This window comes from Taurulus bubalis, assembly GCF_910589615.1.
Source record: "Taurulus bubalis genome assembly, chromosome: 9".
Taxonomy (NCBI): domain Eukaryota; kingdom Metazoa; phylum Chordata; class Actinopteri; order Perciformes; family Cottidae; genus Taurulus; species Taurulus bubalis.
This window is the reverse complement of record NC_136597.1, coordinates 28,536,212-28,564,145: the sequence shown is the minus strand read 5'-3', so window position 1 is coordinate 28,564,145 and position 27,934 is coordinate 28,536,212. Positions and strand designations below refer to the sequence as shown.

The 27,934-nt window shown below is 50.1% G+C and overlaps 2 protein-coding genes across 2 annotated transcripts in view; both read left to right on the top strand.

Annotated features, from left to right (window-relative positions):
* The window catches only part of ambra1b (autophagy/beclin-1 regulator 1b), a 25,291-nt gene extending 1,253 nt beyond the window's left edge, over positions 1 to 24,038 (top strand). Inside the window, exons 2-19 of the mRNA XM_079223807.1 lie at positions 1 to 70; positions 238 to 296; positions 767 to 950; positions 3,728 to 3,900; positions 4,251 to 4,317; positions 4,394 to 5,901; positions 6,133 to 6,219; positions 11,001 to 11,186; positions 11,345 to 11,425; positions 11,773 to 11,873; positions 12,259 to 12,369; positions 13,281 to 13,469; positions 15,294 to 15,448; positions 16,917 to 17,056; positions 17,612 to 17,716; positions 19,118 to 19,305; positions 19,749 to 19,868; positions 22,984 to 24,038. The exon at positions 1 to 70 is cut by the window's left edge and continues 136 nt beyond it. Of these exons, the coding sequence (XP_079079933.1) occupies positions 1 to 70; positions 238 to 296; positions 767 to 950; positions 3,728 to 3,900; positions 4,251 to 4,317; positions 4,394 to 5,901; positions 6,133 to 6,219; positions 11,001 to 11,186; positions 11,345 to 11,425; positions 11,773 to 11,873; positions 12,259 to 12,369; positions 13,281 to 13,469; positions 15,294 to 15,448; positions 16,917 to 17,056; positions 17,612 to 17,716; positions 19,118 to 19,305; positions 19,749 to 19,868; positions 22,984 to 23,450 (3,991 nt within the window). The 3' untranslated portion in view covers positions 23,451 to 24,038. The remainder of the gene's footprint in view (positions 71 to 237; positions 297 to 766; positions 951 to 3,727; positions 3,901 to 4,250; positions 4,318 to 4,393; positions 5,902 to 6,132; positions 6,220 to 11,000; positions 11,187 to 11,344; positions 11,426 to 11,772; positions 11,874 to 12,258; positions 12,370 to 13,280; positions 13,470 to 15,293; positions 15,449 to 16,916; positions 17,057 to 17,611; positions 17,717 to 19,117; positions 19,306 to 19,748; positions 19,869 to 22,983) is intronic.
* A 2,114-nt stretch (positions 24,039 to 26,152) lies between these two features.
* Positions 26,153 to 27,421, top strand: chrm4b (cholinergic receptor, muscarinic 4b; the record flags this gene model as incomplete). The annotated part of the gene is made up of 1 exon (XM_079223457.1): positions 26,153 to 27,421. One exon carries the CDS (start codon positions 26,153 to 26,155, stop codon positions 27,419 to 27,421), a length of 1,269 nt encoding a protein of 422 aa, XP_079079583.1.
* Positions 27,422 to 27,934: the final 513 nt, after the last annotated feature.

The window sequence follows — 27,934 nt, the reverse complement described above, 5'->3', positions numbered from 1 at the left end:
CTTCGGCTCCCAGAGGCTCCTGCAGCTGCTGGTGGAGGAGAAGGTCCGCTGGATGAAGTGGCAGAGTCAGGTATGACGTGCGTGTTGCTGAGGCCTCCCTTTGGATGGTTCCGTGCATGAGGCAGAACCGGGCCTCCCTTTGATGGTTCCGTGCATTGGGATGGTGGACTGGTGCTGGGTGGGTCAGTGGTTTCATAGTGTGGATCCACTCACATTGAGCCTGTGTGTCCCTGACAGAAAGTGGAGCTGCCGGACAGCCCTCGCTCCACGTTCCTGCTGGCCTTCAGCCCCGACAGGTGAGAGGCCAGGAGAGGTTCAAGGTTCTTACGCTCATGGAGAACCTGGAACAGTCATGGAGTTTTAAAATGGTTATTTCCAGAACTGGAAAAGTCCTTGAACAAAATAAAATCCCAAAGTTTAGTAAAAGTCATGTAAATGTGAAATAATGAATATGCTTTTTAACGAAAGACTCAGAATATAAGCAGGCATACATACAGGCATCTATATAAATGTTTATTCTTTTAATCAAACTATTGTCTCATTCATTTGAGTCATTTAAGGTTTACTGTATGCTTTGTGTTCTCATTGTTAGTTTAAATACTACATTTACTCACTTTTTACTGTTTACACCCAGACTTCACTAAATGTTTGTCATGACATTTGGGTGAAAGTCCTGGACCACTGGTCAACATGTGAGCTGCCGGCTCACAGTCTCTTGGTCCTGTAGAAAGCAGCGTGATCTGTGAACTCTTCCTGCTCCTCCTAGGACCCTGATGGCCTCCACTCACGTCAACCACAACATCTACATAACGGAGGTGAAGACTGGAAAGTGCCTCCATTCCCTCGTGGGCCACCGTAGAACCCCCTGGTGCGTGACCTTCCACCCCACCATCCCCGGCCTGGTGGCCTCCGGGTGCCTTGACGGTGAAGTCCGGATCTGGGACCTGCACGTGAGTCTGCAGCCGGTCTGTGTCGAGACCATGTCTTCATGTCTTCATGTCTTCATGGCTTCATGGCTTCATGTCTTCATGTCTTCATGGCTTCATGTCTTCATGTCTTCATGGCTTCATGGTTTCATGTCTTCATGTCTTCATGTCTTCATGTCTTCATGTCTTCATGGCTTCATGTCTTCATGGCTTCATGTCTTCATGGCTTCATGGTTTCATGTCTTCATGGTTTCATGTCTTCATGGCTTCATGGCTTCATGGCTTCATATCTTCATGTCTTCATGTCTTCATGGTTTCATGTCTTCATGGCTTCATGGCTTCATGTCTTCATGTCTTCATGTCTTCATGTCTTCATGGCTTCATGGTTTCATGGCTTCATGTCTTCATGGCTTCATGTCTTCATGGCTTCATGTCTTCATGGCTTCATGGCTTCATGTCTTCATGGCTTCATGGCTTCATGTCTTCATGTCTTCATGGCTTCATGTCAGCATCTAGGAGCAGCAGCCGTCCTCATGATCACAACTTTACCTCGTTAACGGTCAAGGGGTTCTCTCGTGTCTTTCAGTAAACTAGAATATCAACTTAAGAGCAGCGGCCCTCAACCTTTCTTAAGCCACGGACCGGTTTCATGTCAGACCGGCCTTCACGGTGTGGCCGATTTAAATATGACGTGATAAAATGATACGACCGGCATGAAGACCTTTATAAAGTGCATAAAAATACAACTCACCATTACGCTGAATTAGTTAGAGCCCTGAGGTTATTTCTCTGCTACATGCTACATTAAACCTTTAGTCCAGTCTACTCTTAACTTAAACCTTTAGTCCAGTCTACTCTTAACTTAAACCTTTAGTCCAGTCTACTCTTAACTTAAACCTTTAGTCCAGTCTACTCCTTAACTTAAACCTTTAGTCCAGTCTACTCCTTAACTTAAACCTTTAGTCCAGTCTACTCTTAACTTAAACCTTTAGTCCAGTCTACTCTTAACTTAAACCTTTAGTCCAGGCTACTCTGTAACTTAAACCTTTAGTCCAGTCTACTCTTAACTTAAACCTTTAGTCCAGTCTACTCTTAACTTAAACCTTTAGTCCAGTCTACTCTTAACTTAAACCTTTAGTCCAGTCTACTCTGTAACTTAAACCTTTAGTCCAGTCTACTCTGTAACTTAAACCTTTAGTCCAGTCTACTCTGTAACTTAAACCTTTAGTCCAGGCTACTCTGTAACTTAAACCTTTAGTCCAGTCTACTCTTAACTTAAACCTTTAGTCCAGTCTACTCTGTAACTTAAACCTTTAGTCCAGTCTACTCTGTAACTTAAACCTTTAGTCCAGTCTACTCTTAACTTAAACCTTTAGTCCAGTCTACTCTTAACTTAAACCTTTAGTCCAGTCTACTCTTAACTTAAACCTTTAGTCCAGTCTACTCTGTAACTTAAACCTTTAGTCCAGTCTACTCTGTAACTTAAACCTTTAGTCCAGTCTACTCTGTAACTTAAACCTTTAGTCCAGTCTACTCCATAACTTAAACCTTTAGTCCAGTCTACTCTGTAACTTAAACCTTTAGTCCAGTCTACTCTGTAACTTAAACCTTTAGTCCAGTCTACTCTGTAACTTAAACCTTTAGTCCAGTCTACTCTTAACTTAAACCTTTAGTCCAGTCTACTCTGTAACTTAAACCTTTAGTCCAGTCTACTCTGTAACTTAAACCTTTAGTCCAGTCTACTCCATAACTTAAACCTTTAGTCCAGTCTACTCTGTAACTTAAACCTTTAGTCCAGTCTACTCTGTAACTTAAACCTTTAGTCCAGTCTACTCTGTAACTTAAACCTTTAGTCCAGTCTACTCTGTAACTTAAACCTTTAGTCCAGTCTACTCTTAACTTAAACCTTTAGTCCAGTCTACTCTGTAACTTAAACCTTTAGTCCAGTCTACTCTGTAACTTAAACCTTTAGTCCAGTCTACTCTGTAACTTAAACCTTTAGTCCAGTCTACTCCATAACTTAAACCTTTAGTCCAGTCTACTCTGTAACTTAAACCTTTAGTCCAGTCTACTCTGTAACTTAAACCTTTAGTCCAGTCTACTCTTAACTTAAACCTTTAGTCCAGTCTACTCTGTAACTTAAACCTTTAGTCCAGTCTACTCTGTAACTTAAACCTTTAGTCCAGTCTAGTCTGTAACTTAAACCTTTAGTCCAGTCTACTCCATAACTTAAACCTTTAGTCCAGTCTACTCTGTAACTTAAACCTTTAGTCCAGTCTACTCTGTAACTTAAACCTTTAGTCCAGTCTACTCTTAACTTAAACCTTTAGTCCAGTCTACTCTGTAACTTAAACCTTTAGTCCAGTCTACTCTGTAACTTAAACCTTTAGTCCAGTCTACTCTGTAACTTAAACCTTTAGTCCAGTCTACTCTGTAACTTAAACCTTTAGTCCAGTCTACTCTGTAACTTAAACCTTTAGTCCAGTCTACTCTGTAACTTAAACCCGCTTCACAAAGACAGGATGTTGAAAAGATCTCAGGATATTCTTTCTTGATTTTAATCCAGAACACCGGCAGAGTAGAACGGACTTTTAAGTTTAGTTTTGGTGTACAGACGTGACCTCATGTGTCAGGTTACGTACAGACGGATGTATCCGGTGGTTTTTCAAAAAAAACGCCCTCCGGTACCGGTGGTTTAGAGGACCTGGAGGCTGTGCTGTGGGCGCTGTGGTCTCTAGAAGGTGAATGGTGAATAAAGCGTCGCTCATAAGAGAGCGGGTGGCCGTGTGATGCTCCTGCAGGGCGGCAGTGAGAACTGGTTCACGGAGAGCAACGTGGCCATCGCCTCGCTGGCCTTCCACCCCACCGCCCAGCTGCTGCTCATCGCCACCAACAACGAGCTGCACTTCTGGGACTGGAGCCGCCCGGAGCCATTCGCCGTGGTGAAGACCGGCAGCGACACGGAGAGAGTCCGGTGGGTTCACATGGGGGAGGAAGAGGGAGGGGGGGTTAGGGAGGGAGGAAGGGAGGGAGGAAGGAAGGAAGGAAGGGTGAGGGAAGGAAGGAAGGATGAGGGAAGGAAGGAAGGGTGAGGGAAGGAAGGAAGGATGAGGGAGGGTTAAGGAGGAAGGAAGGAAAGAAAGAAAGAAGGAAGGAAGGGTGAGGGAGGAAGGATGAGGGAGGGAGGGAGGGAGGGAGGAAGGAAGGAAGGAAGGAAGGAAGGAAGGGTGATGGTTTTCCATGACCAAACATTTGGTGAAGTCCTGGAAACCCAGTGGTCAGAATGTGTGAACGCTGCTGTAATGTCTGACCGGTTCCTTCCAGGCTGGTGCGGTTCGACCCTCTTGGCCACAACCTGCTGACGGCGATCGTGAACCCGTCCAACCAGCAGGTGAGCCCCGCCCCCCGGTGGCGTTTGTGGTTAGTGGCGTGTTGAGTGCCGTTCTCAGAGCTGCCGTGTCTTGCAGAGCGAGGAGGACTCGGAGGTTCCCATGGACAGCGTGGAGATGCCTCACTTCCGGCAGCGCTCCTTCCTGCCTTCCCAGCCGGTCCGCCGCACGCCCATCCTCCACAACTTCCTCCACATCCTGTCGTCCCGCTCCCCGGGGGCTCAGGCGGCAAGCGAGCAGCCGCGACCTCTCGGCGAAAATGGAAGCAACGTCGGGGAATCTCCCAGCGCGCCGCTGGCCCAGTACCCGGCCGCCGAGCGCGGGCCTCCCTTCCCGGGCTGCACGCAGCACCTGGGCATGGTTTGCCTGTGCAGTCGCTGCTCCGTCAACCGCAACCCTCCCCCGCCGGCCGACGCGGCCGCGCCCGACACCAGGGTGGCACCCTCCGCCCCGCAGCCCGCCCCGGCTTCCACGTTCTCCTCGGCCCGCACGGAGCCCCGGCAGCCCTCGGAGAGACCCTCGGCCTTCACCTCGGTCTACTACAGCGCCGGCGCTTCTCTCAACCCGCCGGCGCCGAGCGCCGTGGAGCCGCACTCCGCCTCCAGGCCCGGACCCGACTGGACGCGCAACCTGCTGAGCATGAGGGAAGGCGGAGGCGGTCCCGGTATGCTGCCCCCCAGGACCTCCTCCTCCTCCATCAGCCTGCTGTCGGTGCTCCGCCAGCAGGACGGGTCCTCCCACTCCCCCGTCTACACCTCCGCCTCTGAAGGACGGGGTTTCCCCCAACAAGGAGAGCCGGGGAGCCGGGACGCCGCCGGCACGAGCAGCGGCCATCACCCGTTCTGGGACGGCTCTCGCAGCAACACGGCCTCGTTCCGCAACGTGCTGCAGTGCAACCTGAGCCGCTACTTCATGGAGTTCGACCGCATGCAGGACCTGGAGCCGCCGCTAGGGGGCGGCGTGGTGGAGGGAAGTCAGGAGCAGAGCCAAGAGCTGCTGAATAATAACATGGACCCAGATAGACCTGGGCCTTCCTCCACCTCCTCCCCGACCATCATCCACTACCAGCCTCCCCTCCCGCCTCCTCCGGTCCCCAGCAACCTGGAGAACAACGTTCCGCCCCCGGCCTCCCGAGGCCACCTGAACCGCTGCCGGGCCTGCCACAACCTCCTGACCTTCAACCATGACTCTCAGCGCTGGGAGCGAACCAACCAGGCCTCTTCCACCTCCGCCTCCACTCTGGAGCCCTCCTCCTCTTCGTCCTCCACCTTTCCTTCCTCTTCTTCTTCCCCGTGGCAGCCGGAGGAGGGCCGGAGGACACTAGAAGCCCAACCCCAGGAGAGCAGGGCCCCTCCGGAGCCCAGCGAGCCGCCCCCCGCCCCCGGAGCCGGAGGGACCGGGGCCTTCCCGATCGCCCCGACCCCGACCCAGTCTGGAGAGCAGACCGTGGGCTTGGTGTACAACCAGGACACGGCCCAGTGGGAGAGGGTGTACCGGCAGGCCGTTCCCGGTAGATCGGCAGAGCCGCCGGAGGCCTTAAGCCAAGAAATGCCTGTCGACCCCCCCGACGAGGACTCCCTGAGGAGGTAGGGTCTTTGTGTCTTACGGGTCAGCATAGCTACTCGCCGTCTGTGTGTGATGAGTAGACGTTTATTTGTTGGGTTCATCTTAGTTTGTTTCACAGCCTGTCAACTATTTATGACTGACATGCTTTTGAACATCTACTTTAAGCCACACGGTAAGTTTAATACTAACATTTATCCACACGGTTAAAAGCATCGCTCTCATAACACCTGACTTCTGTTTCTTTCATCCAGGCGACTGTTGGAATCATCTCTGTTATCGTTGTCTCGCTACGACATGTCAGGGTCAAGAGACCACCCCATTTACCCCGATCCAGCCAGGTACACTTCCTTTACCCTGATCCAGCCAGGTACACTTCCTTTACCCTGATCCAGCCAGGTACACTTCCTTTACCCTGATCCAGCCAGGTACACTTCCTTTACCCTCATCCAGCCAGGTACACTTCCTTTACCCTGATCCAGCCAGGTACACTTCCTTTACCCCGATCCAACCAGGTAAAATTAATGTAAATTAATAATTAGTAAATTAATTTATTAATCCCCAAGGGGAAATTTAGTGTCACGCAGCAGCCATTTATACAGAAAATAAGATATAAAAACACCAGGGATGAAAGATATATGCAATAATAATACTAATAGAATTATAACAACAACAATAAAATAGCTGTATGAAAGAGAGAATAACAGAGTATTAATTTAGGAATTAAATTAACTTAAACTTAAGCAGTAGAAGTGCAAGAGTGCAAGTATGTATGTGCATATTAAGGTGTAAATAAAAATCACAACAACAAACAATAGAGTGCAAAAATGCAATAAATGTATATAATATGATATGTTTAGTGTAGGTAACCATGAACATGTACAGTGTTTAATTCACAGAGGAACTAGCGGTGACTTGTTGTAAAGCCGTATTGCTGTAGGCAGGAATGTTCTCCTGTACGGTCCTTGGTGCAGCGGAGCGTGAGGAACCTCTTGGAGAAAGTGCTGCTCTGGCCCTGCAGCAGGTGATGGAGAGGGTGGTTATTTTTATATATATATATATATATATATATATATATCCCTGCAGTAGGTGGTGGTCCAGGTTGTCCAATATGGACAGTAGTGTCTTCAGCGTCCTCCTCTCCACCACCTGCTCCAGGAACTCCTGCTAGCCGATGATGGAGCCTTCTTCACTAGCTTGTTTAGTCTGTTGGTGTCACCGGCTCCAATGCTGCTCCCCAGCAGACGATGGAGAAGTACAGGGCGCTGGACACCACCGACTGGTAGAACATCTCCAGCATCTTCTGCACACATTGAAGGATCCAAGCTTCCTCAGGAAAAAGAGTCGACTCATCCCCTTCTTGTACACAGCGTTGATGTTGGCCTTCCAGTTCAGTCGGCTGTCGATGGAAACACCTGGTACCTGTACTCCTCCATGTGATGAGACACCAGGTACCTGTACTCCTCCATGTGATGAGACACCAGGTACCTGTACTCCTCCACCTTGTGATGGAGACACCAGGTACCTGTACTCCTCCATGTGATGAGACACCAGGTACCTGTACTCCTCCACCATGTGATGAGACACCAGGTACCTGTACTCCTCCTCCATGTGATGGAGACACCAGGTACCTGTACTCCTCCACCATGTGATGAGACACCAGGTACCTGTACTCCTCCTCCATGTGATGGAGACACCAGGTACCTGTACTCCTCCACCATGTGATGAGACACCAGGTACCTGTACTCCTCCATGTGATGAGACACCAGGTACCTGTACTCCTCCATGTGATGAGACACCAGGTACCTGTACTCCTCCATGTGATGAGACACCAGGTACCTGTACTCCTCCATGTGATGAGACACCAGGTACCTGTACTCCTCCATGTGATGAGACACCAGGTACCTGTACTCCTCCATGTGATGAGACACCAGGTACCTGTACTCCTCCACCTTGTGATGGAGACACCAGGTACCTGTACTCCTCCATGTGATGAGACACCAGGTACCTGTACTCCTCCATGTGATGGAGACACCAGGTACCTGTACTCCTCCACCATGTGATGAGACACCAGGTACCTGTACTCCTCCATGTGATGGAGACACCAGGTACCTGTACTCCTCCATGTGATGGAGACACCAGGTACCTGTACTCCTCCTCCATGTGATGAGACACCAGGTACCTGTACTCCTCCATGTGATGGAGACACCAGGTACCTGTACTCCTCCATGTGATGGAGACACCAGGTACCTGTACTCCTCCACCATGTGATGAGACACCAGGTACCTGTACTCCTCCATGTGATGGAGACACCAGGTACCTGTACTCCTCCATGTGATGAGACACCAGGTACCTGTACTCCTCCATGTGATGAGACACCAGGTACCTGTACTCCTCCATGTGATGAGACACCAGGTACCTGTACTCCTCCACCTTGTGATGGAGACACCAGGTACCTGTACTCCTCCATGTGATGGAGACACCAGGTACCTGTACTCCTCCATGTGATGAGACACCAGGTACCTGTACTCCTCCATGTGATGAGACACCAGGTACCTGTACTCCTCCATGTGATGAGACACCAGGTACCTGTACTCCTCCATGTGATGAGACACCAGGTACCTGTACTCCTCCATGTGATGGAGACACCAGGTACCTGTACTCCTCCACCATGTGATGAGACACCAGGTACCTGTACTCCTCCACCATGTGATGAGACACCAGGTACCTGTACTCCTCCACCATGTGATGAGACACCAGGTACCTGTACTCCTCCATGTGATGGAGACACCAGGTACCTGTACTCCTCCATGTGATGAGACACCAGGTACCTGTACTCCTCCACTATGTCCTCGTCCTCTCCCAGAACACTCAGAAGTCTAGGAGCCGTCGTCTTCCTCCTGAAGTCCACCACCATCTCTCTGGTCTTGGCCACGTTCAGAAGCAGGTGATTCTCACCGGCCCACTCCACAAAGTCACTCACCACTGCCCTGTACTCCTCCTCCCGTCCATCCCTAATACACCCGACCACCGCAGAGTCATCAGAGAACTTCTGCAGATGGCATGACTCCGTGTTGTACTGGAAGTCAGTGGTGTACAGGGTGAACAGGAAGGGAGACAGAACAGTTCCCTGTGGGGCTCCAGCATCACTGACCACCGGTCCAGACAGCACACGGCCCATTCTGACACACTGCGGTCTGCCTGTGAGGTAGTCAGTGATCCAGGAGAGGGTGGACGAGTCTACCTGTGAGGTAGTCAGTGATCCAGGAGAGGGTGGACGAGTCTACCTGTGAGGTAGTCAGTGATCCAGGAGAGGGTGGACGAGTCTACCTGTGAGGTAGTCAGTGATCCAGGAGAGGGTGGACGAGTCTACCCCCACCACCCGCAGCTTCTCCCCCAGTAGCAGTGGTTGGATGGTGTTAAATGCACTGGAGAAGTCAAAGAAAGTGACTCTCACAGAGACACCTGTTCCATCCAGGTGCGACTGAGCTCGTTGCAGCAGGTAGATGATGGCGTCGTCCACACCCACATGAGGCTGGTGAGCAAATTGTAGAGGGTCCAGCGACGATTTCACCTGCGGTCGGAGGTGAGCCAAGGGGGGCAGAGGGGGAGGTGTGGAGGTGTGGTGAGAGGAGGAGACGGATGAGGGCTGTGAACTAAACCTATTGAAGAAACAGTTCAGCTTGTTGGCCCTCTCCAGGGAGCCCCCTGGTTGTCTCCCTCCCACCTTGAAGCCGGTAATCTGCTTCATCCCGGTCCACACCTCCCTCGTGTTGTTCTGCTGGAGTTTGGCCTCCAGCTTCCTCCTGTAGGAGTCCCTGCCCTCCCCGATCTTCACCTTCAGGTCGCGCTGGACTCTCCTGAGCTCATCCCTGCCCCCAGACCTGAAAGCAGCTTTCTTCTTATTAAGAAGAGCCTTCAGGTCCCTGGTGATCCAGGGCTTGTTGTTGGGGAAGCAGCGCACAGTCCGGGATGGTATGGTGGTGTGTTCACAGGACTTGATGTATTCAGTGATGCAGTCTGTCATGCTGTTGATGTCCTCCCCATGTGGTCCACACAGCACATCCCAGTCCGTCGACTCAAAGCAGCCCTGCATGGCGTCGTTAGCCTCCTGAGACCACCTCCTAACAGTCCTGGAGGTCGCAGGCAGCCTCTGCACCAGAGAAACATACCTGGGTGTCAGCAGGACCAGGTCGTGATCAGACCTGCCAAAGGGGGGAAGGGCAGTGGGCCTGTATGCATCCTTAGTATTAGCATACAGGAGGTCCAGAGTTTTATTGTTTCTTGTGGGGCAGTCAACATACTGTACAAAAGTAGGCAACAGTTCAATGTTCGGGCTGCAGAAACGCTCCTTCACACAAACATGGTCGGGACTGCACCGCCTCTCGTTCACATACACTGCAATCCCTCCCCCTCTCTTTTTGCCGCTCAGTGTAGCGTCTCTGTCCGCCCGTACAGTCCTGAAGCCGGGCACCGACGCGCTGTGGTCCGGAAAATCCGCGTGCAGCCATGTCTCTGTGAAACACAAGATGCTGCACTCACGGAAGATCCTCTCAGTCTTTACCAGCGCGCCTAGCTTGTCCGTCTTATTCGCCAAAGACCTCACGTTCCCCGTTATGATGACCGGTACCGAGGGTTTGCATTTCCTCTTTTTTGCCCTCCTCTTGACACCCGACCTGCAGCCCCGAGCCCTTCTCCGGAGCTCCAGAGGGATCACAGGCTGCGGTTTGCACAGCGCAATCAGCTGAGCGCGAGAAAAAACAATAGTCCCAGTCATTGTTTGTTTGTGGCTCTCCGTTACAAGTGGAGAAGTATTCAGAAAGCCACGAGAAGGTTGAGAAAAAGTTACGGTCCATTGTCCAGGCGTAGTTTAAACCAAACGTGAAATAAAAGAAGAGAGGATAGTGGAAAAAAAACTATAAAATAAAGAAACATCAGGCAGCTGCTGGCACGGCGCCATCTTACATCAGAGTACACTTCCTTTACCCTGACCCCGCCAGGTACACTTCCTTTACCCTGACCCCGCCAGGTACACTTCCTTTACCCTGACCCCGCCAGGTACACTTCCTTTACCCTGACCCCGCCAGGTACACTTCCTTTACCCTGACCCTCTGCTGTCCAGGCTCTCTCCAGCTGCGTACTACGCCCAGAGGATGATCCAGTATCTGTCGAGGCGGGACAGTATTCGGCAGCGGTCGCTTCGCTACCAGCAGAACCGCCTGCGGGCGATGTCGTCCTCGTCCGACAGTCCTGCCAGCAACCCGTCCAGCTCCATGGACAACAGCGACGTGGACTTTGAGGAGCTGGAGTGAGTTTAGCTTTGTGTTCGTATCATTTATAGCTCGTCAGCACGGCCTTTAAACCGGTTCTTTTTTCTTGCCGTGGACCCGAAGGCGTTCTCTTGCACGCATCCGGCTCTCTGTGTTGAAGCCTGTGGTTTTGATCTTAATCGTCTTCTCCTTCCAGTGACAACGGAGACCGAGCGAGACACCGGACGACGCGCAACGCCAGGATGTCGGCGCCCTCCCTGGGCCGCTTCGTCCCGCGGTGAGTCTGAACCCGACCCTTCAGCGAGGACTTCGTGTCCCGGAGGTTTGGCTTTGATATGGTTTCAGTGTGCAGAATGTAAACGCAGAGGTCCAGAACCCTTTGTTGGTGGTGCGTCAGATCTAGTGTTGAGGTTGGATAGCAACAACAACCCTCCGCTCACTCGCTGGAAGACCAGCTCTGTGGATATGAATGTCTTTTTCTTAGCTATAGTAAACACTGTGATTCTTAGTTTCGTATGTTCATACACTAATTAAAGCATAGTTATTATAAATATTTATAATCAAACTACTACTCATAAATGTGACGCACTGTTCCTTTAAACCTCCCGTCCTGTCGTCCTCCAGGCGTTTCCTCCTCCCTGAGTACCTTCCCTACGCCGGCATCTTCCACGAGAGAGGCCAGCCGGGCCTGGCGACACACTCCTCCGTCAACAGGGTGCTCGCTGGTAAACACACACACTTTGTTACCTTCATGTGTTAGAGCTGCATTCTCTCTCCTGACCACCAGGGGCGACTCCTCTGGTTGTATAGAAGTCTATGCTTCATGTGTTAGAGCTGCATTCTCTCTCCTGACCACCAGGGGGCGACTCCTCTGGTTGTATAGAAGTCTATATAAATGACTCTACTTCTCTTGATTTATTCCCTCAGTAAACATTGTAAACATGAGTTTATGTCTCAATCTCTAGTTTCAAGTCTTCTTCAATACAGCATGATGTTCATTTAGTAAATTATGGTAATTTAGAGTCAGACAGACCATAAAGCAGGGGACGCTTTAGGGCGGGGCTACCAGGTGATTGACAGGTTTACCAGAAATCTATATTTTGTTTCCAGGTGCGTCGATCGGGGACGGCCAGTCCGCGGTGGCCAGCAACATCGCCAACACCACCTACCGGCTGCAGTGGTGGGACTTCACCAAGTTCGATCTGCCGGAGATCAGCAACGGTACGGCAGACTGGACCTGCTGGACCTGGGGCCTGGGGCCTGGGGCCTGGGGCCTGGGGCCTGAGACCTGGGGCCTGGGGCCTGAGACCTGGGGCCTGAGACCTGGGGCCTGAGACCTGGGGCCTGAGACCTGGGGCCTGGGGCCTGGGGCCTGAGGCCTGAGACCTGGGGCCTGGGGCCTGGGGCCTGAGACCTGGGGCCTGAGACCTGGGGCCTGAGACCTGGGGCCTGAGGCCTGGGGCCTGAGACCTGGGGCCTGGGGCCTGGGGCCTGGGGCCTGGGACCTGGGGCCTGGGACCTGGGGCCTGAGACCTGAGACCTGGGGCCTGGGGCCTGGGACCTGGGGCCTGGGGCCTGGGACCTGGGGCCTGGGGCCTGGGGCCTGAGGCCTGGGACCTGAGGCCTGGGACCTGAGGCCTGGGGCCTGGGGCCTGGGGCCTGACACCCGGTCAGACTGCAGGAGGCCAGGCTTCTTTAGAACATGTAAAACTGGACTCCAGGCTTAGTGTAATAGGTATATAGTCATACATCATGAATCCTCTGGGTCCTTTGCAGTCTCCAAACAGCAAAACGCCTAACATTAGAAAAACATGTGTAAAATATTCATTTTCTGTGATATTGTTACCTGCTTTTTACTTAGACTAGAAAAGGCTTCAGGCTATGGTCCCATTGTGTTTTCCAGTCCATACGTCCAATTTATAGTCATCTACAGGCATCTATTTACAAAGACATGTTCAGGCGGAAATAAAAACCTTATACTTTAATGTGTTCAAACTCGTATAACATATAAAGTGATTCTGACTATTGAGGGAAAAAGCTTCAGCCTAAAAGAAGCCGCTGGTCTCTGGTGGCGATGATGATGATGGTGGTGGTGATGATGATGAAGATGATGAAGTGTTTGTCCTCTGCAGCTTCGGTCAACGTCCTGGTGCCAAACTGTAAAATCTACAACGACGCCTCTTGCGACATCTCTGCAGACGGCCAGCTGCTGGCGGTCTTCATCCCCAGCAGCCAGAGGGGCTTCCCGGACGAGGGGATCCTGGCCATCTACTCGCTGGCGCCCCACAACCTGGGGGAGGTGCTCTACACCAAGAGATTCGGTACGGGGTCAGGGGGGCGTCTCAGACGGAGCTATTGGGGTTCTTGTAGGGCTGGGCGATATGGACCAAAAGTCATATCCCGATATATTTAGGCTGAATATCGATATACGATATACATCCCGATATTTATTCTGCAAAGTGAGAGCAAATATTCAGTCAAAGTCAAAGCCAAATATGACATGTCACAAGTAGTTTTATTGAAACCGGCTATTTCAGTGAACAGTTGCAAAATCAAATGAATAAATAATAAACAGGTTTCTTCATCTGGTACATGAATAAATGCTCAGCTGTTCAAATAACATTAAAATGTAAACATAAACACTGTTTAACAACAGGAGTACCATTTTTTTAAATCAAAGCTCCGTAAGGTGCACATTTAAATAAAAAAATATCTTAAATAAAAATAGCCTATGAAATAAAATAGGCCAATCTTTTTCTGAAATAAATATATTTATTATTTAAACATCAGCTTGAGATTACCTTTTCCTTTTTGTTAACTCAATGTCTTATCTGAACAGTCTCAACCAGTTGCACAAAAAGCAGACTATCTGTAGGCTCACACGTCCTGCTCCACCACATATCACTGGTCAGTGCAACATGGGTCACGTTAGCGAGCCGGTCAGCAAGGCTCTGCCTGACTTCGGTTTACATGTGTGGCAGTGCTTCTCGTGCAAAGTAGTTGCGACTGGGAAGCTCATATCTCGGGTCCATGGTTTTCAGTAGCTTTCTGAATCCGACTTGTTCCACAGTTGCAACAGGGACCATATCTTTAGCAATGTGATAGGACACCGCTTTAGTTATAGTACACCACTTGTTGCCACTTTTCTTTTCATAAGGCACACTGCGGGAAAATGAAGCTTGCAGTGAGCTTTGTTTCGGGGCTGGAGCTTTTTCGGGTTGTGGATGGCTCGCGGCTGGGCCTTGTTCAGTTTGTGCCACTGTTTTAGGTGGTGAAAAAGATTTGTAGTGCTTCCACCCCTGGCTGTAACTTCTTTATGGCACTCCCTACATATAACGTGATTCTGTTGGTCATCTGATACTTTGTATCCGAACCATCTCCAAATTACTGAGCCACTGCTTTTTCTTTTGCTAACCAATTCCTCCTTCGCACGCCCTGCAGACGTTGTTGCTTCCTCCATGTTTGTTGAAGAGTGTCTGTTCCTGTTCCTGCCCCTCCCCCCTCTGTGATGAGAGGAGGGGCGCAGGGGGCCGTGCAGAGAGCTCTGGGTCAGCAGCTTGCCCGGAGCAAGGATCACAGCGCAAATTTGAACTATATCGATATATGCGATATGGTCTAATTCCATATCACATTTAAAAATATATCGATATATTTTTTATATCGATATATCGCCCAGCTCTAGGTTCTTGCGTCATGAAAAACCTGCAACAGTCATGGAAGTTTAAAATGTTTTTTTCCAGGCCTGGAAAAGTCCTTGTAAAAAATAAAATCCCAAAGTTTAGTAAAAGTCATGTAAATGTGTTATATTCATGTGTTCATTCACGCTGAGTTTGAAATAATAAATATGCTTTTAAAAGAAAGACTAAAAGAAAGAAATATAAGCAGGCATACATACAGGCATCTATATAAATGTTTATTCTTTTAATCAAACTATTGTCTCATTTGAGTCATTTAAGGTTCACTGTATGCTTTGTGTTCTCATTGTTAGTTTAAATACTACATTTACTCACTTTTTACTGTTCACACCCAGACTTCACTAAATGCTTGTCATGACATTTGGGTGGAAGTCCTGGACCACTGGTCAACATGTGTGTGAGCCTGTACTGACTCGGAGGACCTAATGGCTGCTGTGTCGTTGTGGGCAGGTCCCAATGCTATCTCCGTTAGCTTGTCCCCGATGGGCTGCTACGTGATGGTGGGTCTGGCCTCCCGCAGGATCCTGCTGCACCCCACCACCGACCACATGGTGGCGCAAGTCTTCCGCCTGCAGCAGCCTCACGGAGGAGAGACCTCCATCAGGGTGAGTACTCGCAGCCCTGCTAGTACTCCCAGTACTCCCAGTACTGCTAGTACTTCTACTGCTAATGTTTACGCCTTTACTCCTAATGCTGCACAACCCAGAGCACTTGGTTTCTACGTGGAGCTTCTTCCTGCCTCAGACTTTAAACCTGATGAGAGAAGCTCTGTTTCTAAAGGTTCTCCACACCAACTGGCCTTTTGGATGTGACTCAATGATCACTGGGCTGATGGGAAATACGTTACTGAGCGACGAAGGTCCATGAAATGATTTGGTTAAACTATAGAAATTCATTTGCAACTAGAAAGAGCATTTCCTGCTGAAAATGGGTTGGCATGCTAAAAACTGACATATTGGAGAAAATTGCTGAAAAAAAGCTGAATATAGCTTAAAATAATTGAATATAGCTGAATATACAGAAAACTACTACATGCACGCACTACTACTACGAAGTGTGTGTGTGTGTGTGTGTGTGTGTGTGTGTGTGTGTGTCATTCTGTGTGTGTTTAGTTCAGAAAGTGCTCCTCTTTGCTTCATGAGAGAGAACTGGTCAGAGGTAGCATGGGGTCCAATGGAGCAGACGCTGGACTTTCTGGCTAAACCGTATATGTTTGTTGGATTCCACAATGTGTATCACAAGATCAATATTCACGACGTTTTGATCCATCAATGGTGGATGAAGAGTGGAAATTGTGGGACTAATGACGAAATACGTTGTTTCTGTTGCTCTCTCTGGCAGCTGGCTCTTCATTCTAGCTCTGAACATTCTGAAATGCTCCGACATTTTTTCCTAAACTTGATCAATGATGACATGAACACTGTGCTAGCTATCAAAAAAATGCCCAATTGGGCAAATAAACTCCAGACGTTTGTCAATGTTTTTAAACTTTAAATAATTTCTCTACATTAAATTATGGCGAACTTTTAAGCTTTTGAAATTGAAGAAGTTTAAGCAGATTTGAAGATTTTCTTCATTGGATCTCATTCTTTTCTTAAAAAGCTTAATAATTTGAATATTTGAACAAATATGAAATTATAGAATAATAGCTGAAGGTTTGGTGAACATTTGAAAGTTTAAAAGGTGTCTTTAGCTGAACGTATGCAGAACCTGTCAGCTTTGAAAGTTGAAGAGGATTTGAAGATCTTCTCCATTGGGTCCATTCATAAATAAAAAATAAAAAGCTTAATAATTCAAAAATTGTAATAGTTAGAAACATGAAGAGATATAGCGATAGTGTCCTTAAGTAGCTGAATATTTTAACAGCTGAACGGTTTATACAGCTGAATATATGAAGGAGGAGAAGAGGTCCAAAATACGTACGGAAGAAATAGAATAAGTTGAAAGATTTGCAGAACAATAGTTGGACTGTTGAACTTTCCAACTAATGAACCCGCAGGAGAACATGCAGTGTGGCTCTGTGACCTTCAGCGGCCGTCCAGTTCTTGGCCCACTAACCGCCTTGTGTTTCAGATGGTGTTCAACGTGGTCTACCCGATGGCTCCGGACCAGCGCCGCCACGTCAGCATCAACTCGGCCCGCTGGCTGCCGGACCCGGGGATGGGTCTGGCCTACGGGACCAACAAGGGGGACCTGGTCATCTGCCGGCCCGTGTGAGTCCTCTTCACTCGGACCCGATCAATGTCAAGTGCATTTTGTCAAGTCAAAATGCACCAAACCAGGTTATGAGTGCAAATCAAGCAAATAATGAAGATGTGAACCAGTCTGAGTGTTTCGTTGTGACGGGTTGTAGATCATATATATATATATATATATATATATATATATATATATATATATATATACACACACATATATATACGCGTGCGTGCGTGGTTAGTGACGCATAACGGCGTCTTCATGGACCTGAAGCTGCTCTCTGGCTCCTGAAGAGCAGACGGCCGATGCTCGTCAATAATACCTGATTGGATTTGAAATCCTGGTCTCTGCGGTTGAGTTGAGTGGATGCAGGTTTGTCGGGTTTCCCTTCCACACTGATGTGATTATCCTAATGGGCGATCAGAACAGGAAGCCCACTGATTGGAGGAGGTCAATTAGTGCGTTTAACGAGGTTGTGGTCTCGTTGATTCCACGAAGACGTCCCTCCTCTGCTTTAAGACTTCCTGAATGCAAGTGGATTATTAAGTGTGTGTGTTTGTGTTTGTCAGGTTCTACCGTAGCGACGGTGAGAGCCCCGCCGAGTCCAGCAGCGAGCCTTTGTTCTCCGTCAACAACACTGGAACCAGCCGGACCCGAGGTTCTGAAAGACCAGGGTGAGAACCTGTGGACTCAACACCAATACTCTATTTATTTAAATATCTATTAGTAGAACAACTTGTTTCTTTCTCTTTGTGTTCTCCCGCACCGATGAAACCAACATTATCGTACAATTTAAAATAAAAAATCCGACGGTCTTTGAACACATCGTGTGCATCAAACAAGAAACCAAAGATTAAAATTGAGATATTTCATGAAAAACAAATCTCACCTCAAATAAACAGTTTACTTTATTCAGATTCTTTAAAAAACATAAAAATCTGAACTCGTCAGTGAGCTCGTCCACCGGTCGGTCCTTCACCGGTCGATCCTTCACCGGTCGATCCTTCACCGGTCGATCCTTCACCGGTTGGGAGTCTGTCGGTCCTTCATCGGTCGATCCTTCACCAGTCGGTAGTTCGTCGATCCTTCACCGGTCGATCCTTCACCGGTCGGTAGTTCGTCGGTCCTTCATCGGTCGATCCTTCACCGGTCGGTAGTTCGTCGGTTCTTCGTCGGTCGGTAGTTCGTCAGTTCTTCACCGGCTGGCCCTTCATCGGTCGATCCTTCACCGGTCGGTAGTTCGTCGGTTCTTCATCGGTCGATCCTTCATCGGTCGGTAGTTCGTCAGTTCTTCACCGGCTGGTCCTTCATCGGTCGATCCTTCACCGGTCGATAGTTCGTCAGTTCTTCACCGGCTGGTCCTTCATCGGTCGATCCTTTACCGGTCGGTAGTTCGTCGGTTCTTCACCGGTCGGTCCTTCACCGGTCGGTCCTTCACCGGTCGATCCTTCACCGGTCGGTAGTTCGTCGGCCCTTCATCGGTCGATCCTTCACCGGTCGGTAGTTCGTCGGTCCTTCATCGGTCGATCCTTCACCGGTCGGTAGTTCGTCGGTCCTTCATCGGTCGATCCTTCACCGGTCGGTAGTTCGTCGGTCCTTCACCGGTCGGTAGTTCGTCGGTCCTTCATCGGTCGATCCTTCACCGGTCGGTAGTTCGTCGGTCCTTCACCGGTCGGTAGTTCGTCGGTCCTTCATCGGTCGATCCTTCACCGGTCGGTAGTTCGTCGGTCCTTCATCGGTCGATCCTTCACCGGTCGGTAGTTCGTCGGTCCTTCACCGGTCGGTAGTTCGTCGGTCCTTCATCGGTCGATCCTTCACCGGTCGGTAGTTCGTCGGTCCTTCACCGGTCGGTAGTTCGTCGGTCCTTCATCGGTCGATCCTTCACCGGTCGGTAGTTCGTCGGTCCTTCATCGGTCGATCCTTCACCGGTCGGTAGTTCGTCGGTCCTTCACCGGCTGGTCCTTCACCGGTCGGTAGTTCACCGGTCCTTCACTGGTCCAGCCGAAGCACTGAGGGTTGTCGGTTCTTGATGCTGGTCTTCATCAGTGCTGCTCTGACCCACAATGCCGTTTCAGGCCCAACCGCTCCGGTTGGCGGCTGGACCGAGACATGGGCTTGATGAACGCCATCGGCCTTCAGCCCCGACACCCCACCCCTTCTGTGACATCACAAGGAACCCAGACGCCGATCATCCAGCTGCAGAACGCCGAGACCCAAACGGAGAGGGAGCTCCCCGAGCCCAGCGCCCCCCCGGCTCCACCCGGTACGCTGCCTCTTGCCCCGGAATCACACCGCCGCTCTCAAGCAGCGCTGAGCTTCCTGCTGTTAGAATCTGATTTCTGTTTGTTTACAAAAGTCACAGATGTAGTAATGTTTTTATTCTAGTCCTAGTCCTCTAGTGTAAATCCTCTAGTATTCTAGTCCTCTAGTATTCTAGTCCTCTAGTCTTCCAGTCCTCTAGTCCTAGTCCTCTAGTGTTAGTCCTCTATTCCTAATCCTCTAGTGTAAATCCTCTAGTATTCTAGTCCTCTAGTCTTCCAGTCCTCTAGTCCTTTAGTCCTAATCCTCTAGTGTAAATCCTCTAGTATTCTAGTCCTCTAGTCTTCCAGTCCTCTAGTCCTCTAGTCCTAGTCCTCTAGTATTCTAGTCCTAGTCCTCTAGTCTCCAGGACCGGCGTTCCCACTCACAGACTCCTTCTCTCCTCAGATGTCCCTCCTGAGACTCCGTCCACCAGCCGAGCGGCTCCGGGGCAGCCGGATGCGGCTTCGAGCAGCCGAGCGGCGGACGGCGTGCCGGCCGAGGCGGCTCCAGCGGAGGCCACAGCCGGTACTGGTACTGATCCACTCTGAGGGTCTCACTCCTCCTCACTCCTCTAAACACTTTCCTTCGCGTGCGTGAAGTTCTCTCATGAAGAGCTTTGTCCTGTCTGATCGCGCTAAAAGATCTTCATCTTCATCATCATCGTCATATGTCACTTTAATTTACTCCAACGAGGTTAAAACCTCTTTTGTATAATTTCTCTGGTTTAAAACCGATCCGTGAACATTGTGTGTAATGTTTTGTCGACTGAAACCCAGTTCAGGAGCTGAAGTTCCCTCCTCACCGCCTGAGGGGACCGGCTCTCTGCGGCGTGACCGCATACCTGTGAGGCGGGGCAGCTTTAACACAGCCCTGTCTCCTGTGAGGCGGGGTGCGGGGCAGCTTTAACACAGCCCTGTCTCCTGTGAGGCGGGGCAGCTTTAACACAGCCCTGTCTCCTGTGAGGCGGGGCAGCTTTAACACAGCCCTGTCTCCTGTGAGGCGGGGTGCGGGGCAGCTTTAACACAGCCCTGTCTCCTGTGAGGCGGGGTGCGGGGCAGCTTTAACACAGCCCTGTCTCCTGTGAGGCGGGGTGCGGGGCAGCTTTAACACAGCCCCGTCTCCTGTGAGGCGGGGCAGCTTTAACACAGCCCTGTCTCCTGTGAGGCGGGGCAGCTTTAACACAGCCCCGTCTCCTGTGAGGCGCAGGGCAGCTTTAACACAGCCCCGTCTCCTGTGAGGCGCAGGGCAGCTTTAACACAGCCCCGTCTCCTGTGAGGCGCGGGGCAGCTTTAACACAGCCCCGTCTCCTGTGAGGCGCAGGGCAGCTTTAACACAGCCCCGTCTCCTGTGAGGCGCGGGGCAGCTTTAACACAGCCCTGTCTCCTGTGAGGCGGGGTGCGGGGCAGCTTTAACACAGCCCTGTCTCCTGTGAGGCGGGGCAGCTTTAACACAGCCCTGTCTCCTGTGAGGCGGGGCAGCTTTAACACAGCCCTGTCTCCTGTGAGGCGGGGCAGCTTTAACACAGCCCTGTCTCCTGTGAGGCGGGGTGCGGGGCAGCTTTAACACAGCCCTGTCTCCTGTGAGGAGGGGTGCGGGGCAGCTTTAACACAGCCCCGTCTCCTGTGAGGCGCGGGGCAGCTTTAACACAGCCCCGTCTCCTGTGAGGCGGGGCAGCTTTAACACAGCCCCGTCTCCTGTGAGGCGCAGGGCAGCTTTAACACAGCCCCGTCTCCTGTGAGGCGCGGGGCAGCTTTAACACAGCCCTGTCTCCTGTGAGGCGGGGCGCGGGGCAGCTTTAACACAGCGCTGCCTCCTGTGAGGCGGGGCGCGGGGCAGCTTTAACACACGCCTCACCACTCGTGTTGTTTTTCAGGCTTAAAAACCAACAAATATGGATTGAAGCAGAATATTTCGTTGGATAAAATCATGTTGTGACTTTTGGAAATGATTCCGTCTCTTTGTTCAATAAATGTTGACTTTTTTATTTGACAAAGCTCTGGTGTTGTTTACATGTTTGGACCGTACACAACCAGAGGAGTCGCTCCACACTGACGCGTCTGAGAGGGATGTTACCATTTTACCCCGTTACCCCGTTACACCGTTACCATGTTTCAACGTTGCCGCGTTTCCACTTTACGACGTTACGTTACCAATTTACCATGTTACAAAGTTACCAACGTTACTATGTTACCAATGTACCATGTTACAACGTTACGTTACCACGTTACAACATTACCACGTTACAACGTTACCACGTTACAACGTTACAACGTTACCATGTTACGTTACCATGTTACTGTGTTACCATGTTGCCACGTTACAATGTTGCCACTTTACCATGTTACAACGTTACGTTACCACGTTACAACATTACCACGTTACAACATTACCACGTTACGTTACCATGTTACAACGTTACTATGTTACCATGTTACAACATTACCACGTTACAACATTACCACGTTACGTTACCATGTTACAACGTTACTATGTTACCATGTTACAACATTACCACGTTACAACGTTACCACTTTACCATGGTACAACGTTACCATTTTACCACATTACCATGTTACAACGTTACCACGCTACAACTTTTCACGCTACCATGTTACGTTACAAGTTTACCACGCTACCACATTACCTTGTTACAACATTACAACGTTACCCCTTTACCACGCAACATTACCATGTTACCACTTTACAGCGTTACCACTTTACAGCGTTACTATGTTACAGCGTTACTATGTTACAACGTTACTATGTTACAACGTTTCTATGTTACAACGTTTCTATGTTACAACGTTTCTATGTTACAACGTTACTATGTTACAACGGTACTATGTTACAACGTTACTATGTTACAACGGTACTATGTTACAACGTCACCACATTACTATGTTACTATGTTACAATGTTACCACTTTACCATGTTACCACATTACTATGTTACAACATCGCCATGTTACAATGTTACCACTTTACAACGTTACTATGTTACAACGTTACCACGTTATAACGTCACCACTTTACAACGTTACTATGTTACGTTACCACTTTACCACGCTACGTTACCATGTTACAACATTGCCATGTTAAAACATTACCCCTTTACCACTTTACCATGTTACCACGTTTTACACACACACTGTATTCTCAGAGTTTAGAGCGTGATATTCTCCAGATAAAACCAATGTTGCCACGTTACCCCTTTACCACGCTACAACGTTACCCCTTTACCACGCTACAACGTTACCCCTTTACCACGCTACAACGTTACCCCTTTACCACGCTACAACGTTACTACATTACCACAATACAGCGTTATCCCTTCACATGTTACAATGTTACCACGTTATCCCTTTACATGTTACAACGTTACCATGTTACAATGTTACGTTATCCCTTTACATGTTACAACGTTACCATGTTACAATGTTACCACGTTACAATGTTACGTTATCCCTTTACATGTTACAACGTTACCACGTTACAATGTTACCATGTTACCACGTTACAATGTTACCACTTTAACATGTTACCCCGTTACACACACTCACACACTGTATTCCCAGAGTTTAGAGCGTGATATTCTCCAGATGAAAGCGTCCTGTGAGTAACGTGACTCTCGTTGGTCCAGGGGAGCCTCCAGAGTCGGGCTCGGGTGAAGACGCTCTGGCTCGGATCCGCCGGCTGATCGCCGAGGGCGGCATGACGGCGGTGGTGCAGCGAGAGCAGAGCACCACCATGGCGTCCATGGGAGGCTTCGGCAACAACATCATCGTCAGCCACCGCATCCACCGCGGCTCCCAGACGGCGGCGGGGGCCTCCAGGCCCACGGCGGACCCCTCCACCTCGGGGCCCCTCCTCGGGGCTCAGACCTCCGGCCCCCCCCAGGCGGACCAGCTGGCCCTGTGGGGCCCCCAGACTCCCGCCCCACCCCTGGTGGACGTGGACGACGACTCCCTGCCGGGCCCCTCTTCCTCTCTGCTGCTGTCTTCCCCCTCCTCTTCTTCTTCCTCCTCCTCCTCCTCCGCTCACAGCCCTCACCCCGGCGGAGGGGGCGGGGCCTCCAGCAGTTACCCCGGCGACCCGTACAGCAGGTAGTTCTCCTATTGGTCGAGAGGAGCACTGCTGCTCAAAGAAAAGGGTGCTGCTTTGACTGTGAACAGGGTCTCCCGCCCGGAACAGAAGGGACTCAAGAGCCCCCCCACACTTCTAGGACCCGAAGTGGACCCTCATTCCTCCAGAAGCTTTTACTTGAAGGAGACCGGTGAGCTGAGCTCCTCTGAACCTCTTGAAGGATCGGCACGATTGAAGACCAGGTTCATCAAAGCGCTGGGCCTGGGCCTGGGTCTGGGCCTGGGTCTGGGCCTGGGCCTGGGCCTGGGCCTGGGCCTGGGCCTGGGGGGCTCTTTACACACATTTACTCCAACGTTCTGCATTCGGTGCCATGTGATGTTGACATTGATGTGAAATAGTGGTTGAAGTGTTTCAAAAGTGAATTCAGCACTTCATTTTGTACCGTGTTTAATTATGATGTTAAAAGAGATGGAGGACTCCCTCTGGACCTCCATCAGGACCTCCATCAGGACTCCCATCAGGACTCTCATCAGGACCTCCATCAGGACTCCCTTCAGGACTCTCATCAGGACCTCCATTAGGACTCCTGACCCCAGAACCAGGACCAGAACCCTGACCCTTGAACCAGAACCCTGACCCCAGAACCAGACTCTGACCCCAGAACCAGACCCTGACACCAGAACCAGGACCCTGACACCAGAACCAGAACCCTGACACCAGAACCAGAACCCTGACACCAGAACCCTGACACCAGAACCAGAACCCTAACCCCTGAACGGCGGCCGACTGATCGACTGCATGTCTTTTTTTCAAAAATGCTGCAGTTCATGAAACGAACTCGTCAAACGTTTTCTTTCTTTTTTGGGCTGTGTGTGTGTGTGTGTGTGTGTGTGTGTGTGTGTGTGTGTGTGTGTGTGTGGGGTCAGGAACTACGTCTCTTTTTTAACTTGTATTTGTAAATGGTCTCAAAATGTAAAATATAAGTGTGGAAGTGAACTCTGCTCACAAGACAAAGTGTTGGTGGATTAAAGATGGCCGCTGTAACGGGTCTCTGTCTGTGTGTGGGGGGGAGGACACTGATCTGTTTAGTTAACCTTTACGTGACTTCATTTGATGTCACTGGTCTGAGGTCCGGTCTTAGACTGGTCCGGGTCCTGGTATTGGACCTGGTCCTGGTATTAGACCTGGTATTGGACCTGGTCCTGGTATTGGACCTGGTCCTGGTATTGGTCCTGGTCTTGTGGTGTGAGCAGCAGGCGGAGCCTCCTCTGTTAATGAGGATATAAATGGCTGCTGGAGACGAAGGAGCCGGAGCAGAGGAGTGAACACAGACACAAGAACAGCAGGTCCAGGATCAGCAGGTCCAGGGTCTCTGGTAGGTTACATGACTCTTAAATGTTGAGAATGTAAAATATTTCAAAGTAGATATTTAGATAAAAAAAAAACGTTATTTTAATAATGGAGAAAACAATTATTAGTTTATTTTTTTGTTATTAAAATCTTTTTTCTTGAATAAAGAAAAGAAATCTGTTTATTTTAATAATGATGAAGTGTTACACTTCCTAAAGATTCACAGTGAATTAGATTTATGTGTGAATTAATATTTATTATAATGTGTTTTGGTTTAACGTCTATTCCGTTAGATATCGAGTTTCATTATTTATCATCCGATGTTTTGTTCATAACTCGGTGACCTGAATATTCTGTGTTCGGGACGTAAAACGAGGCGTTCAAAGACGTCAGATGATTAGTTTAACTCTGAGTTACAGCTTTTTATTACAGTCCCTGAACACAACTCAGAAACCAGCTATTAATCATAACCAGAAGATAAATCTTTAAAGAAAACGCAACACCTTCAGATACTTAGAAAGTTTAAGACTGTATATGATAGAAAGGTCCTCTCTTATCTCCATAAAAACTCATGTATGTATTTCAACGAGTCGACAATATGAAGTTTACTGATTCTTGAGTTTTGCACCATAAAGTGATATTTTCAAAACTCTTACAAATATTTTTTTAAAGCAGAATTTAAAGAATATACCAGTAACAGCCTAAAAGTAGGAAACAAGGTTAGCTTGTTCATCTCCAGAGCTAGCTAGCTAGTTAGCTTTTTGATCTACAGCGCTAGTTAGCTTGTTGATCTACAGCACTAGTTAGCTTGTTCATCTGTAGAGCTAGTTAGCTTGTTCTTCTGCAGAGCTAGTTAGCTTGTTCTTCTGCAGAGCTAGTTAGCTTGTTCATATGGAGAGCTATTTAGCTTGTTTATCTGAAGAGCTAGTGAGCTTGTTCTTCTGCAGAGCTAGTTAGCTTGTTAGCTTGTTCATCTGCAGAGCTAGTTAGCTTGTTCATCTGGAGAGCTAGTTAGCTTGTTCTTCTGCAGAGCTAGTTAGCCTGTTCATCTGGAGAGCTATTTAGCGAGTTAGCTTGTTCATCTGGAGAGCTATTTAGCTTGTTCTTCTGCAGAGCTAGTTAGCTTGTTCATCTGAAGAGCTAGTTAGCTTGTTCTTCTGCAGAGCTAGTGAGCTTGTTCTTCTGCAGAGCTAGTGAGCTTGTTAGCTTGTTCATCTGGAGAGCTAGTTAGCTTGTTCATCTGGAGAGCTAGTTGGCTAGTTAGCTTGTTCATCTGGAAGGCTAGTTAGCTACTTAGCTTGTTCCTCTGCTGAGCTAGTTTCACTCTATATCTGGCACCTACATTGCAACTGGACCCGTGTGTGTTTTCAGGGAACATGGGAGGAGCAACTGAACCCGACCTCAACGCCTCCCTTTGGCTCCGCCCCTGCGTCAACGCCTCCTGTCAGCCTGCAGCCGGATGGGCGTGTCCGTACAGCCCGGCTCAGCTGGTCCTCATCGTCAGCGTCACCGCCTCCCTCAGCGGCGCCACCGTCCTGGGCAACACGCTGGTGATCCTGTCCATCAAGGTGAACCGCCGCCTGCGCACCGTCAACAACTACTTCCTGCTGAGCCTGGCGGTGGCCGACCTGATCGTCGGCCTGCTGTCCATGAACCTGTACACGCTCTACCTGCTGCGGGGCCGATGGCCCCTGGGGGCCGCCGTGTGCGACCTGTGGCTCGTGGTGGACTACGTGGTGAGCGGCGCCTCCGTCATGAACCTGCTGATCATCAGTCTGGATCGGTACTTCTGCATGACGCGGCCGCTCAGCTACCCGGCGTGGCGGACGGGCGGAATGGCCGGTCTGATGATCGGCGCTGCCTGGCTGCTGTCCCTCGTCCTCTGGGCGCCTGCCATCCTCAGCTGGCAGACGCTCGGAGGGAGGCGCGTCGTCCCGGACGGCGAGTGCCACACCCAGCTGCTCGCCAGCCCGGCCGTCACGCTGCTCACGACGCTTCCTGCCTTCTACCTGCCGGCGGCCGTCATGGTCGGCCTGTACGGACGCCTGTCCGCCGCCAGCCGCGGCCGCCTGAGGGAGCAGGGCGCGCTCGGGACATCCAGTCCGTCCGTAAAAGACTTCCTCTTGAAACGACGGAGCTTGGTGAGCAGTGACCTGGCCTCGGACCTGTCTCTCAACCAAACGGACTCCAGCGCTACGAAGCCCAGAAGGAACCGGAAGGGTTCAGGCCGCGCCCGGGCCGCCGGAGAAGAACACGACAAGATCCAAGCCGACTCCTCGTCCAACGCCGACCTCCACGGGGCGGCATTGGCGGCCTTCTACTCTGGCGCCAGCTTCAGGTCTCAGGACAGGCGGAGGCGGCGAGTGATAGCGAGGGAGAGGAGGGTGACGAAGACCATCCTGGCCATCCTGCTGGCCTTCATCCTCACCTGGACGCCGTACAACGTCATGGCCGTGGTGGCGGCCTTCTGCCACGTGTGCGTCCCGGGCGTCCTGTGGACCGCGGGCTACTGGCTCTGCTACGTCAACAGCGCCATCAACCCCGGCTGCTACGCCCTCTGCAACGTGACCTTCAGGACGACCTTCTGCAGCCTCCTGTGCTGCCGGAGCGCCAAGCTGCGTGAGACTCGGAGACAAGTCACATGACCCGAGCTCGTGGGTCCTCTTCATGGTCTCCGCAGTGATCCTCGGACGGACGCTCGAAATACTACAACTCCCATGAGCCTCAGCTGACGTCGCCATGAAGACGACGTCGTGAAGTTATTGTGCCTGTCGATTCAAAACTTAAGTTTTCTCCACGAGAACTGTGATTGGATGTTTCTTGCTGAAATGCATCTTGGAAGTTGTAGTTGATTTCTGTCCTTTAAAACAAACAACCAGATGTTTTCTAACTCCACTGATCGATGTATTTCCTGTTCAAACAGTAGATGGACACATTTTCACAATAAAAGTCTCCATTATTTTGTTAATTGGAAGCTATTATTTAGCTTTAGCTTAGGTCTTGTGCTTCATGTTCATCACTTGTCAGCTGACTGCGTTCAGGTGAATCATGAACCGGGACAGGATGTTATGATACAGATTGTAAAGCCCTGAGGATAACTTGTATTTGTGATGTTGGGCTATATAAAATAAACTGAATTGACTTGAGCTGGGTGAGGG